This window comes from Phyllostomus discolor, chromosome 1 (genome assembly GCF_004126475.2).
Source record: "Phyllostomus discolor isolate MPI-MPIP mPhyDis1 chromosome 1, mPhyDis1.pri.v3, whole genome shotgun sequence".
Lineage (NCBI taxonomy): Eukaryota > Metazoa > Chordata > Mammalia > Chiroptera > Phyllostomidae > Phyllostomus > Phyllostomus discolor.
The window spans coordinates 193745354-193760598 of NC_040903.2; the positions used below are offsets into that span (position 1 = coordinate 193745354).

At 52.9% G+C, this 15245-nt stretch overlaps 1 protein-coding gene across 1 annotated transcript in view; it reads right to left on the reverse strand.

Moving 5' to 3' along the window:
* Positions 1–4425: 4425 nt before the first annotated feature.
* MAP3K9 (mitogen-activated protein kinase kinase kinase 9) overlaps positions 4426–15245 on the reverse strand; it is a 77573-nt gene continuing 66753 nt past the window's right edge. Inside the window, 2 exon segments of the mRNA XM_028507868.2 lie at positions 4426–12237; positions 13613–14416. Of these exon segments, the coding sequence (XP_028363669.1) occupies positions 11753–12237; positions 13613–14416 (1289 nt within the window). The 3' untranslated portion in view covers positions 4426–11752.

Genomic DNA, 15245 nt, shown 5'->3' on the forward strand with positions numbered 1-15245 from the left:
CTTTCTTTTCTTCTTTTTCTTTCTTTCTTTCTCCTCTCTCTCTCTCTCTCTCTGTCTCTCTCCCCCCTCCCTCTCCCTCCCCCCCTTACTACCTATTTGTAGATACAGATGGTGCTGTAACGTGGGCAAATCACCTGCAGGCTGTACATGTAGCTACATAGATGCATACATATTGTCTCTGGTGCTGCAGTTGTCTGTTGCCTTACCTGATTCTCCCCACTAGATGGTAAACTTCAAAAAGGCAGTAGTCATTTTCTGTCTTGATCACTCTCGGGTGTTTTTAAATGGGCACGGGGGCGGGGGGGAGGTTATGCTTTACCACATTTTTATGCATTTTTTAAGCACCTACCTCTAGATGGGGCATGCCTCTCCATTTACCACTGTCCCCCACCACACCTCACTGTTGTAAGAAGGCATCACTCAAGGACCTGCCTGGCCATGAAGGAACTGGAATTTGCCGAGATATTTATGCACCCAGGACCCGAGCGGGCCCTCCAGAAGTATTTATCGGAGGGATGATTCTTTTCTTTTCAGGTTGGGTAAAGCATGACACGACGGGAGTCCGTGCTTCTCTGACCAGCCACCCTTCCCCAGACTGTATTTGCGGGAGTCCCTTTGTGCACGGTCAGCTGCTCCCGTGCCTTCCTGGGAGGTTCATCTCAGCAGGGCACCTGTGGCCTCCCCGAGGGCAGAACCCGAATCTCTCTGCCTCTCTTCTCTTCCCCTCTTTCTCCTGCCTACTTCTCCTTCGCCTCCTCCTACCCCAATTCAACCAACCACTTAATGTGCCAACCCTTTAATCAGGTTAGTCAGTTTAGACACCTGGGTAGGTAGCAGAGTGTCTGTTCACAAAAAAGAAATCCTCTCTCAAGCAGGAGGCCTCCATTCCCGAAAGATCGAGTCTTCCAGGAAACCGGGGAGTAAGTGTGCAGTCTTATGGGAGGGAAGGGCAGGGAAATTGTGGCAGGAGCTGGGGAAGGGACCTGAGCACGATGGGCCCTCAAGGCCAGGCTAAAGGAAGCAGATCTTTTCCTTTAGACACTGGGCGTAACAGGAACAGACCAGTGTTCCATGAAGGGCTAATCTTCTACCCCAACCCTCCTCTTTCCCCCTTATCACAAAGAAGCCTCCAGAGCCTGCCACTGAGCCTGCAGGAGCAGCCCTCCTGATTGGGCGGCTGCAGTGTGACCAGTGTCTGAGACGGCAGGGCAGAGCAGCAGAGGCCCACCCTTCGCCACCACCCCACTCTCGTGAGCCAAAACACATTCTCCAACCTGAGCTGGTCCGACTAGGTTGGGTGGGAACCGGAGGGCTCAGAGGATTAGCACAGCAGTCCCAGCCTGAATGGAGCACATTCCACAGTGGAGTAAACAGGGTGTGGCTGCATAGTCCCTGCGCAGCTCGAGGAGCGTGTGTGTGTGTGAGTGTGTGTGTGTGTGTGTGTGTGTTGCCCTCTAGGAGACCTCCTTGGTACTTCCTCTCTTAGAACTTCTCTGCTCCTGTGCCCTCACTAGTTTCTGCTTGCATTCTGCAGGTGACTCACCATTCCAGCAGCATCTATCAGTGGGGAGGAAGAGATGAGGAGGGGGAAGGGGAAGATTTCACTAGGACTGGAAGCGGCACCTGGACCGGGCCCCAATGCTACCTTCTAGGAGCAGGGCTTCAGCAGTCTCTTGCTATATTGCTGGGGCGGGGGGGGGGGGGGGGGGGGAGAGTGGGGCGGTGCAGGCAGCCTTGAAGTCAGTGGCCTGGGCTCCTGGGACGTCTGCAGAGAAACCTGGTGTCACTGGGAAGTAACCCCAAACTACTGCACTCACCTTTGTTTTGCCAAAGGTCGAAGTAACATATGTTTATTCTTTTTTATATGTTTATTCTTTATAAAGGCTTAAAAATTCCAAAAGCAAAAAAATTTTAGATCATCCATACTATTCTGTAACAATAACATTTACTGACTCTCTTTTTCTTTATGCCTGTCAAGTGTAGTTACATATTTTTAATTAATTTTGAGAGAGAGAGGGAGAGAGAGAGGAAGAGAGGGCGAGAGCTATCAACTTGTTGTTCTACTTATTTATGCATTCATTGCTTGACCCTTGTATGTGGCCTGACTGGGAATTGAACCCACAGCCCTGGTGCACCGGGATGATGCTCCAACCAACCGAAGTATTCGGCCAGGGCAAATGTATATTTTTCAAAAGTTGGAAAGGAAAGGAAATATATTTTCTGTACATAATTAGAATAGCATTGTTTTTGAAGTTTTAGTTATCCTGCCTTTTAACTTATGAACGTTTCCCTATTTCCATAATTATTCTTGAAAAGTCAGAAATAGGAACCTAGCACAAGGTATCACAGGTAGTCACTCCCAAAAGAGAGACAGAGGGTGCTGCTTGCTCTGAGGGCCCGTGTGCTCTCGGTCCCGCAGGATGCACCCCAGGTGGTGTGGCCTCCAGGAAGCCTGTGGATCTCCAGCTCAGGCTATACCAATCCACGGTGCTCGCCCGGCACCGCCATGGCACTGACCACATTATGTTAAACAGATGTCCTTATGTTTCCATCTCGCCCATCACACCACAGGGTCTCTGAGAACTGGGCTCCATCCGAACCAGCTGTGCCTCTCCAGGGTCCAGCTGGCGCCTGGCCCTAGAAGATAACACATGCCCTTTGAGGAGGCAGAGTGTAAGCAGCCTCCTGTTGCTAGGCATGTAGGCCAGCCATTCTCAACCTTTTTCATCTCATGGCCCACAGAAACTAACTACTAAAATGCTACAGCACACCCAAAAATACACTTTTTGCTGATCTGACCGAAAAATAGGCATAATTTTGATCCATCCATGCTGGATGGCTATAGTTGTGTTGGCTGTTGTCATTTGATTTTAATTTGACAATCTCAGGGAAAAGACGTCAGTGCCCCTGACTAGATTGCCAGGCGCTGCATGTTTTAGAAATTCTTGCAGCACACCGTTGTGCCTCTTACCACTCTACGGTGGCACAACGTAGATTTTCTACTGGTTGAAAATCGCCGGTTTAGACGGTTTCTAACATGTAAAGAGCCTTCATGCGCTCAGTTGATTGGATTCTCTTTTGGGTGAGGCAGAGGGTGGTGGAAGCCCCCCAAAATCTTGTTTGGGTCATCTGTACGCACTTGAACCCTCCTGTAAATAACGTTGGGATGATTGGTAAATGAGTCTGTCTGTATCTGACTCATTTAGATGATGCAAGTGCACATGCTAGAGTCAGACTAGTCCCAGCCCTGTGATGTGACAGCGTGGCCTTGGGCATGTCACCTGACTCTCATCCTCCCTTCCCTCAATATGAAACGGAGATAATCATGACATCTACTCTTAGGGATGTTAAGATGTTGTAAATGGGATCATGTAGGTCAGGTCCTAGCACACTGTATCTGCTTTTTACTACTGAATGGAATTTCTGGGCTCATGTTATCAAGTTAATGCCACGTGACCATGCTGCTTCCCAGAAACACGGAACAACTTACATACGGTACATGCGCACAGCACGGGGCGCCTTCCGTCTTTCTCTGCAAGGAGTTTGGTCAATTTATCACCATCATCCAATCTACTTCACAAAGCGTATGTGGGCCCTGGACAAACCTACCTTGAAATTCAGCAAAATGTCATCTCTCTGCTCACAATCTAAGCATCCGGCAGAGAACCCCACCTCACTGTCACCCTGCCCTGGGGTTGCAGATGACAAGCATGGCGGGAAGCGAAAGGTCACGGCATTAGGACATGATGGTGTCAACATAGAACAAAAGCCGTTTTCCCACATGCACCTACATGGTAAAATAGGGGACTAAAGAGGCAGAGAATGGCCCCAAACCAGATTCTTCCCATCTGCTTATACCCTCATCCCCACCCAACACACAATCATTCAAAGTAAGGGCACAGCACTGTGTTATGATCAGCTTACGGTAGAAGTGGCCCAGAGAGGTGAAGTGTCTTGCCCCAGGTCACACAGCTAACGAGTGCCATTAGGAGTGTCAAGACCGCAAGGAATCCGTGACTCACAGCCAACCAGCCTGGTCTACAAGTACAAACCTCCATTTGTGTTTGTGCTCTCACCCCCACCCGCAACGTCACCAGCGATGCCCCGTGGATAATGACAGGGAGCGAAAGACAACACACGTTCGTTCGCCAGGGGCTCTGGAGCCAGCTGGGCAAAGTGACGGGATCCTCTGCACAGGTGTTGTTCAGCACCACGCTTCAGAAGGCTGCGTGGTCCTGGTGAGGGTGCTAGGACCTTCTCGGGGGCTCCTCACCCACCTCTTTCCTGCACCATATCCCTCTCTCTCTCTGGTCATTTTTTCCTACATAAAGAAATTCCCCCAGAAAGAGCCAGGTCCTTGGACATCTAATTTAATTAAAAAGAAGGGAAAGGACATGTTTATAAAGCACTGCGGCAGACCAGAAGTCATTGTTGTAACGGTTTTATTCAAGTTTGTGTGTGCTCTGGTGGCGAGACCAGGCTGAGATCAGCGTCACGCTGTAACACGATAAGAGGTTTAGCATTGAACCAAGCCTGCTTGGCATCCCCAGCCAACCGTTTACAGTACCTTGGAAAAAAAAAAAAAAAGCCAAAAGAACCTGAAAATTTTCCTTCAGGACTTTTCTATTTTTAAATATTGTTGACAAATTACAATAACTTATATCCCAAAGCAAAGTGGGAGTTCAAGGACACGTGGACAGGACACGGGAGCAGGGAAGACCTGGGGATGAAAAGTGGGAGCTAATTACAGAGGAGCAGGATGAACACGTGCGAGAACCTTCTTGTTGCTGAGACTCAAAGGCTCGAACAGGGAGGAAAATCCCAAAGAAAGCTTTTTCTGTGAACTAGATAAAACCCACCTCCAACCCCTTTTCTTTATCCTCTAGAAGACACCGATACACTCTTAGACTAAATTTTTGTGTGAGCACGTGAGGATGGGTGATGAGGAGAAAGTTGGCAAGTTCATCAGCTCCCTTCTTTGCGACAACCGGGCACAGAGGGCGCATGGCTCCTCGACACAACAAAAAGGCAAAAGCCTGACTTCAAGTTCCCAAGAAGCTGCAATAAGGCTTCCAAGCTCGAGAGACTGGGAGGGATGTGGGTGGCAGCTGAGGCAGAGAGCAGTAACGGGGCCGCTGGGGCTGGACACGGAGGACCAGGGCCCGTGGGCCTTCAGGGGAGCTGGGAGAGGAGCTGCGGAACCAATACGTTCGATCCCTGTGTGGAACAAATCCCTGAACAGCTGTGGAAACGGTGGCAGAGAGAACAGCCAGGAGCAGAGAGGATGTCGGCTGAACGCTGGAGTCGCAGGTCGTGCCGGCTGAATCCAGTGACGGAGGCAGGTGGGTTAGCCAAGGGACACACTGCTTCTTGGACAAAGAGCCGTCCCCAAGCTTAGGTGGGCCCAGGCCAGGCTGACTTTATCCCGGGGCTTCTAAACAGTGGCCTACAATGTGCTCAGAGGAAAAATGAGAGACAAGTTTGGGGCCAAGCAGAGCAGTAGTGTTGCCTCCTAGCTGTGTGACCTTGGGCATGTCTTATCATTATCCGAGCCTCGGTTCCCACACCCTCAGACAGGGGTCACACGTCCCCTCCCAGGATTATTGTTGAGTCGAAATAACAGTAATTAATAACAATAATAAACCTCTAGGGCAGCACCTTCCACACAGAGGAAATGTAATGGTCTTTTACGATTTCTGGTTAGTCCACACGCCCAGGCCCGGATAAACCTATGCCTCATGCTGACAGTGATGAAGAGCCACAGCCAGCATGGCCTCCGGGGCTGGAGGCAGAGATAAAGGACGAGTGGAACAAAGATGAGATGAGAGTGACGGCTGACAGCATGGAGATGCACAGGGCCAGGCATGGTGCTGGGGAACAGCCCCCACCCTCTCCAGCCCTCTCTGCAACCTGGCGGGGAGAAGGGGCACAACGCTTCTGGAGTTCAAAGATGTCCCAAAGAAGCTTAAGATGAGAATCAGAAAGGTCCTCTCTAATATAATCAACTTACTTCTTGCCCTAAACCACACACACACATATACACACACACACACACACACACCCCTCTAAGTGGCTTCAAGGAGGCTGAAAGGAAGCTAGAGAACTTCAAGGAAAAGTCACCCCAGTTATAGGTCCAAAGATGAAAACTGTCCTAAGGTGCTTCACTGTTTTAAGTTGACACATTCCCATTTAAATGCAAACACTCCCAGAAAATGACCCTCTCACTCTGGACTTGCGGGCAAGGGCAATCAGACAAAAACACAACCTACTTCCCAATTCTGCCTGCGCACCACCCCACATCCAGGTGAGAGGCAGGCAGGACCCATGCTAGGGTGAGGGGGGTGGAGGGCTCACCTCAGATGAAAAATTGAAGGGGGCACCCAAAAGACTCACTCATCAAGAAGAATCATATTTCGATGCAATATTTTAAAAAATTAAAATTAATGAAAACATCCACGTTGAACACCATATTAGAATTTGAAATAAAGTCGGGATCTGTCAACGCAGGTATCTGGGTGTGAAGTTCAGGAACGTGGGCAACACATTACTTCTGCAGTGCGGTCCTGCCCTTCGGTAAGTGCAGACAAGCAACACTGCAGTGCAGGCCAGCACTCCCCCGGCTCCTGCGGAAACCCATCTGGCCTCTGGAATTGTTTCCAGTGTCCCGTCCTGAGGCGCCTATCTAGTTGTCAGGTCCCCGCCTGCCAATCGGTCTAGTTAAAACTAGGTTGTGGGTGTTTGCAGGGAGGAGGTGGGTCAGACCAGTCAGGAGGGAAGACGGTCAGGAGAAAGGTGGGTCTGTTTCCGAGAGAAACATCGAGAGGTGTGGAAAAATATCCTCGCTCTGGTAAACCACTGGGCCCTTCTCCATTTCTTTATTTCTGGCTGCAGCTGTGAGCCGAAGGCCCAAGGCAAGGCTGCGGCAGGGGTGCGGGGAACCGCAGACAGTAAGAATCAGGAAGGACCAGTCCTACTGGCTCCACATTAAGGAAGGGAGCCCAACCTCTCTTTGCAAGAGCAAATGCTAGGGCTCCCCAGAAGCCTAGCGAGGCCAGGGTGCTTCCAGGGCCCAACACTGGACATGGATCATGGACGAAGGAGAGGGTGGGGACTGTCAGTATCCCATCAAGATGAGCGTAACATACTCAGTCCAGTCTGAGAGGCCTAGGAGACGCTCACCTGGCCTGCACAGCCAACCAGACGCCCAGGGCTGGGTCAGGTTAATTAGCCACCTAAGGTTAATTAGCCTTAATCAGCCAGGACTCCAGTTTCCGCCTCCTGCCTTCCAACATGGGTGCCTGAGGTGGGGAGTGCGCAGGTGGCCAGGCCAGGAAAAAGCAGGGACTGAGGACCCCCCAGAAGCAGCTGTGGGTTTTCCTTTCTGAGGGGGATCTTTATTCATCCGAATTCCTGATCTAAGGAAACAATGGTTTGTCTGAAGGGAGAGGGGTGCATTTGGGAACGTGTTCCTACAAAACTGGCTTAACAGGAAACCGTTCGCAGGCCTGAAGCTGAGGAGAGGCCCGAGGTCTAGAAGGCTGAACCACGTGAAGTTGCTTTTTTTCCCAGTGGTTTTTACCTACAACCCCTTGCCCTACCCCACCCACATACATGATTTTTCTCCACAAAGAGAAGTGATGTAGCAAGATGAGGCTGGCCCAGGGGCTCCAGGACCATATGTTTTAAAGCCAGAAGGACCTCATGCTTCCGGTAGGGAAGGCAGCATCGTCCTCAGTTCACGGTTGGGCTGAGGGGGTCCCCAGACAGGAAGAGACATTTGTGATGTCGCACGACTAGTATGTGGGCAGCTCAGATCAGCACATTCCTGAGTCAAAGGCACAGGCTTAATGAAAGGAAAAGGTCAGGTTCTGCATTCAGAGGGGCCTGCCACACGGACGCTCCACCCCTGACGTGCACCATTCACAGCCACCTAGTTTCAGTACCTGCTGCTCTGTGCTTTGTTAAAAGCGAGCTTGAAGAGTTAGGAATGCTCAGGAGGTGTCTCCCTCCTTGTGGGGGGTGAGGGGCTGAGGTCCCAGCGCGGGGACTGCAGAGCAAGAAAGAGTGTTGACAAGGTCAGGCCCACCTGCCCTTGGGGGTGTCTCACCATGTCCCTGAGCAAGCACAGTCTGAGGGAAAAGGGTTTTGTGAGGACATCCATACCATGACCCATATCCCAAGGGCCAGCAGACCCCTTCCCAAAGATTCTTCCAGGAACTTGGTGGATTCCAGTCTCTAAAGAAACAAGACTCTGGGAATGCCTCCAAGAAGTCAGAGACCCCAAACTGCCATTCTGTTGCCGCTCCAACCACTGGCTGCTCTGTAAGACAGGGATGACCGCCTGGCAAGTGGGGGGATTTGGAAGGTTGCTCGTAAACATCAGGTGCTACATACATGCAGAAAAGCACATGTCTGACCACAGTTCCCGTGGGTCATGCAAAGCCAACTGCCAATCACTCCTTTTCCGGAAGACAAAGGAAGACACAGCAGGTGAGTCCTCTAGAAACAAAGGGGGTGAGAGCCACATTGTCAACCTGGGGAGTGTGTCCTAGTCTCCCCGCCGGAGCCGCATGCCTCCGCAACCTGCTGACACTGACTCTCAGTGCCCTTGTGCGGGGAGCAGCTTTTGCAGGAAGGAAATCTGAGACGGGCAAAGAGACAAGCCCGAGGTCAGCCAGCAAAAGCAGAATAGGGGGCAGAGCCAGCTTGCTCAGGCCTCCCGGCCTGGTGCCCGACTTAGCCATCAGTCCGAGCGGCTTTTTAATTTCTCTTCACTTGGATCTTTGTCTTTAAGCACTTCCCCTTCTCTGTCAGCAAGGACACCAAATGTAGAAGGAAAACGATGTAATTTTGTAGAGGTCAGGAGGAAAGGTTAGCGTTATTCCGAGTCATGCAAATGTAAGATGTCATCACTGCCATATCGCCATCACCATCACCACTACCAGACCCTGGGGATGCTGAAGGATGGCAAGTTAAGAGCCTTTTAGAAAAATAACCCATGAGCTATCTGGGACATCTGCTCAGCCCTGGAAGTGATCTGGATGCCCGAGGCTGTAAACAAAGGACAGTCCTGTTCAGCATCAGAGAAGGGGCCCACAGATCCAAGGAGAAAGGGCCAGGGGCAGGATCTGTTTCCTATCCCCATCTTCCATCTAGAGAGCACCTGCCAAGAGTGAGGAAAAGTCTCAGAGGGAAGTGAAGAAGAGGGAAAAGGGGGGCCGCTATTGCCACTGCAGAGGCTTGAGCCCCAGGTTCAAGGCCCGATCCTGACCATGACCACAGATGCAAGGGAACCTCAGTGAACAGAAAGCAACTCAAACCTGTTACTATACAGGATCCTTCTCCCAGCCTTGCCCTACAGGGAGAGTGTGGCAGGCAGGGGCCCATCAGAAAGAGATGGTAGCTCCTCCACCTGCGTGGGAACTGACAGAAGTGTTTTCAGAATAACTCTGCTTCTGCTCTGGCAGGCCCAATTCTTCCCTTAGCAGAGACCCAGCCTTCCCGTCTCCCCCTGGATGGAGGAGTAAGAACTGGGTTCAAGCTGTCACTCAATGGCAAGCAGCTGCCATTCGGTTTACGCTACATCAGTTACACTACCACTTCCAAGAAAGATGGCTACAACCTAAGAAAATGACAAGAAGTAGAAAAGGAGCAAGGGAAAAAAAAAAATCCTGCCTCGTACCCCAGAGCACTGACCAGAGCCAGCAGGGTTTGGATTAGGCTGTGAGCTGCACCCCACCAGAGGGCCGCTGAGTGGTTTACAGATGTGTTAGTGGCTTAGAGACCGGGGAGACAGACAGAGAGTCCAGGGGAGGCCACAGAACAGACCACCCGTGCCCCTCTCCCCACCGAGAATGAAGAAGGATCACTTGGCTGGCTGAACTGCTGACAGGATTCACATTGTATCCCTCCGATCTGAGGAGCGGGGAATCGGGGCCCACACAATGTCTTTCTTACACGTAGGCTTCCCTGCACAAACAGGAGTAGAGGGTGAGATGCAACGGCAGACCCTGGGACCCAAAACCAACAGCAACTCTCGGCCGATGACAAGGTGGGCCCTGAACCAAAGTGCCCACTGGCCTCATAAAACAAGGAACAATTTGAAAACCAAGGTCACCCCTCACAGTCGCCAAGGAAGAATGTCTATCACAGTTGCAGAGAGAGAGAGAGAGAGAGAGAGAGAGAGAGTGAGAGCTCGAGCGCGCAGTTGGCCCCCGGTACCTCCAGAGGAACATTCCACGAGACAACAGTGGTGCGACATTTAGTCTTGAGGGGGGAGGAGCAGGACCTAAGGACTCCACTCCCAGTCCAGTAGTTATTTTCCCACAAAGGCAACTGTCCACACTTGGCACCGGAGCTCTCAGAGTGGGTGGAATAGTGAGGACATGCATGAGAAAGCTCCAGAAGCAGCGCAACATTCAAGTCAAGGAAACAAATTCCAGAAAAGTCAGGGCTGGCCACTGTTGTCCTTTCTACCCAGCTCATGGTCCAGAGCCCAGCATTAGGGGCTACCTGGGCCCAGAGACTAGAGGCCAAGGTCGGGCTCCAGGTTGGGACTTGAAGGTTACTGTACGCTGGTGGCTCACGAAGCACCTTACAGACATCATCGCCTCACTACATCCATTTACAGGAGGTACCACTCACGGCTCTGTTTTATTTCAAGGGATTACAGAATGGACGGCCTGGCTGGGGAACATCCCCACCCAGTTCCAACCCCAGGGTCCAGGACCCCACCCCTGACAGAGATGTCTACCAACCAATCACAATACCCGAAGTCCACTATTTCCAGGGACTGGAGGAAAGATCACGGGGAGGAAAGAACCCAGGAAGGTCAGACAACAAAAGGGACAGACAGAGGAACTCTGCCTCTGGCATCCCAAGAAACTTCATCATGGGACGAGCATATGTTTGTATCAGAGCCGGTCTGACCGTGTTGGGACCCCAGGTAGGAGATGGGTGCCGTCAACAGGTGCTGGATTCTTCCCTCCTTCGAGTTTTTCCAAAAGGAACAAGGACAGACAGACTCTGTTACCCTCTTAACTGCAACTCGACTGCATTTTCCCTGACTCCCTCCCCTCCCACCAGTTCTCACTGAGGCAGTGCCCTCTGCCACTCACTGGTAGGCCCAAATGAATAAGCGGGGCTGCCGGGAAGTGCAGGTAGGTCATACCGGGCCCATCGCCTCCCACACCCCGCGCTGGGGCACCTTGCCTTCACTCCTCCAGCTGGCACGTAAGGGCTTAGGGCACAGAAAAGCTCATATCTCACATCAAACAAGATTCTGATTCACGGGTACGAGGGCAGAACGTGGCAGAGGAACAAAATCAATCACAGAACATCCAATACTGGTGTGTTTGGGAAGGTTGAACTCAGGGCTAACTGAGGGACCCTGGGACTGGCTCTGGGCGCACACAGGGGGCTGAGGGGAGGGAGCAGCAGACAGATTTGGCTGAGTGACACTGCAGGGTCACCCTAAAGGCGAGGAAGACTGTGGAGGACAGGGGACGTGCATGCACCCCTCCCTCCCCTACACAGCCAGAGCTGAGAGCCACAGCCCCTCCAGTGGACGTGGGTCTGCAGGGCCCGAGACCCTCTGAAGTGGCCCTGCCTCCATCCCTTCCATCTTCAAAGTGCATTTTCAGTGCAAGAAGTAGGACTGGATCCCAGGGGGTCCGACTCTGAGAAAGGGCTGTGCCAGCCAGCTCCCCTATCACCCCCTGCTTCCCCCAGCCCACCCCTGACGCTTTTCACGCTAGGACCAGAATTCTTGCTGGATCTCGTAAGAGGCAGGCCTGTGTGTGTTCAGTTCAGCGCGACACAGTGGCACAGTGCTGTCCTGACTCTGGCCCTCTGCGTCCAGGTCCAGGAGCGTCCGCTCGGCGGGGGGCAGCGGCCCCGCCTGGAACGGGAGCAAGGCTGGCAGCCCAGGCCGCTCCTCCACAGTGCTGCTGCTGCTGGCCAAGCAGGAGTCCAGGTTGCTGGGGGTCTCTGTGCTGGAGCTGTTAGCCGGGGAGGTGCTGCGGGCATGGCTGGGGGACACGAACCACCAAGGGTCCAGCCGCTGCCGGTTGGCAGAGGGCCGGGGCCGAGGCAGAAACTCCAGGGTCTTGGGTCTCTCCAAGGTCGAGTTCTGCTGTGTGTTCCAGCGCCTCGGGGTCGGGGGAAAGACGACATTGGGGTCAGGGAGACGGGGGAATTCACCGGGGTCTTGGCTGGGGCTGGGGGTTTTCAACATTCCTGGTCAAAAAGACAAGCAGAGAGGCATCGGATGAGGGCAGCTGGTTTCTGGGCCGGGCACACGCTTCTCCATCCCCACCCTGCCACAGCCCTGCCCACTGGGGACGACACGAACAACAAGTATTCCGTGAGCACCTACTGTGTGTTGGGAGGCACTGGAGATATCCCACAATAGTGAACTAGAAGGTCATGGTCACTATATCTGATAATGATAATGGGGCACATGGGGGTTATGTCTGTAATCAAATTACTTAGTGCAGATGTTGGCAAACTACAACTCACAGGCCACCCACCCGTGTTTGTGAATGCAGGTGACTGGCCCACAGCCACACCCACGGCCTCCTGTCCCACTGCAGCGGCAGCGCGGAGCAGTGACAACAGAAACCGTAGGACCCACAAAGCCTGAAGTATTTACTGCCTGGCCCTTTTCCAAAAACCTTCGCCGACCCATCACTTAAGACAATGTCTGTCCATTCACATCTCATCCCTTTATAAACATGCGATGGGAACAGAGCTAGGTATCAGAAATTTAAAATAGATGAGTGGTACAGAGGTCTCTACCTTCAAAGAGGTCACATACTTGTGTTTAACAACAACAACAAAATCTAAAGAGGGGAAGGACAGCTGAATGGTCGAATACAATGATCATTTACAGGCGAATCTTGCTGGAAGGATACGGCCAACCCCTCTCCCACTAGATCAGAGGTGGTTTCCAAGTCAGACCCAGGTCTCCCAGGGAGGAAGGGACAGTGATGGGAAAAACCTAGGACGGGCATATGCATGCCCAGGCGTCACAGGCGTCACATGGAGATGGCAGGCCTATGTACAAGCACAGCAATTTACCGGGACATACTCCACTTCCGAACAGTCAGCCGTGAGTAAGGGGTGAGTGATGAAGGGCATGAGGCATGGGCGGGCTTGTCTTACGGGTGTGCCCGCGATAATGCTATAATGACAGGAAAGGGCACAGCTACGTGGCACAAAATACCCCTCCTAGGTGCAGGGCAGGATTCCTTCCAGTCACTTCAGTCTCCTCTGCCAGGAACAAGCAGAGCTAGACCCCTGCCCCTCCTGTACCCTGACCGGCCCTCTGCGCCCGGGGCCAGAAGCACTGCACAGTGCGTTCCAAGACCCAGGGCCTGAACGTCCACAGGAGTCCTGGCTCTGATCCTTCCTAACACCTGCCAGTCCCCTTCTGCTCCTTAGGGAAGACCCCCTGATGCAGAGGACAGGCAGAAGTTGACCACTTCCTCCACCCCAGATCAGCCTGTTGTGATCAGCTGAGTCAGAGGGGAATGGAGCTCACTCCAACATCTCCCCCCCTGGGGGAGGCACAGAGGCAGGGAAGAGAACAGAGGACGGGGGCAGGACTCACCTGCTCCGGGGCTGGGGCTCAACCCGTTGCTAGAAGGGCTTCTGCTGGCTACGAGGGCCGCTGGCTTGAGGGCCCCATCAGAAGGAGTCCGCCGGTGACCACTGGGTTGCGTGGGGGCCGTAAGGGTGACGTGGGTGGGAGTCAGGGATTGGTTGGGGTCTCGTTTGAAGCGCTCCACTCGGACGTTGACCAAGGGGTTGTGGGTGCAGGGCGTCAGGGGCGGGGCCTCCACTGGGCTGACAGGCATCTCGTAGACCACGATCTCGTCGCTGTCCGAACGCAGCAGGGAGCGGGTGGAGTTGCACTCGGAGATGGAGGAGAGAGACAGCAGTGTGAGGGAGGCGGAGGGGTCTCCGAGCAACAGCATGGGCTCTTCCTTCTTGAAGAGCTTCCGGGATGGGGGGCTGGTGCTCCTGCGAGGACGGCTGGCCCTCTGAAAAAGACCTTCACGCCTCTTCTTCTCCTCCCGGGCTGGTGGCTCAGGCTCCTCTGGGAGAGGCAGCTGGCACTTGCCAGCTTCCAGCAGGTCAAACCCTAGGCCTGTGGCTGCGAGAACAGCCCCACAGCCAAGCAGAGCCACCTCACAGCGGCGGTGGTGGGCGCCGCCCCGCTTGAGGCTGTTGGTTGGCGTCAGCTGAGGGGTACTAGTGGCTGAGTTGACAGGGGTGGGCTCCTCGTGGGCTCCGTCACTGGAGGGGCCATCCCCGTCTTCCCCACGAGGGAATGGGATACAGAGGTAGGACTGGTTGGATGAATGCTGTAGACGACTCTCCCCACTCCCTGGGCCTTCGCTATCCTCATCCTCTGTAAAGATGAGATGAGTGGGTAGGAAATAAAAAATGGGAATGTAGCAGCAAGAAAACAATTCTGGTCCTTCTTCCCAGACTTAGGCCTCCTGGCTTAGTGTCAGGTACACTAAGTCTGATGGGTGGGACCAAGGACTGGGCACGGAACCAACAGGGCTTTACCCGCCAATGTGCAACTGTGGCCAATGAGAAATCACCCTGCATTCCAGAGCCTGCTTCCCTATTTGCGGAAAGGGGGCTGCTGACTTGCTACTTCTTTCACAGGGACCCTTGACACAAGAAGCACAGTGAGTTTTTTAGAGCATTGGACACAACAGAAACATCCCTGATTTCTCCGCACCTTGGAAGCGCAAGGGACCTTGGACTTGTAGAATGACAGCCTAGACATTTATTTGGCTTAGGACTAGACTCCTGCAAAGGATTGGAATCCCCTACACGAGTGACGGCCAGTTTACTCCATAGACTGACCTACTCCGACCCTGGAAATCTACAGAGAAAAATAAGAGGACTATCTGAGAGCAAGCCTGGGGAAGACCTTACCCATTCAGTAATCAGGGGCAACCTTACAAAGTTTCCTTTAAGAGGAAGACTGTGGCATCTTCTACCAGCATCTCTTGTTTTATGGACTCCCCACTAAAATTCCAGGAAACAGACCCAGAATAGGGAAATGCCTAATTCAAGGCCTCACCCTTCTGCATTGCCCTAGGAGCCTATAATTGGCCCCTTGGGACAGAAAGTCAAGGGCAGGCTCCATGGCAACAGTAGTGCTTTGGGAAGATTCAGTGAAATGAGAATAGGACAAACTAAAGGGAAGTAAGGGGGGGGCA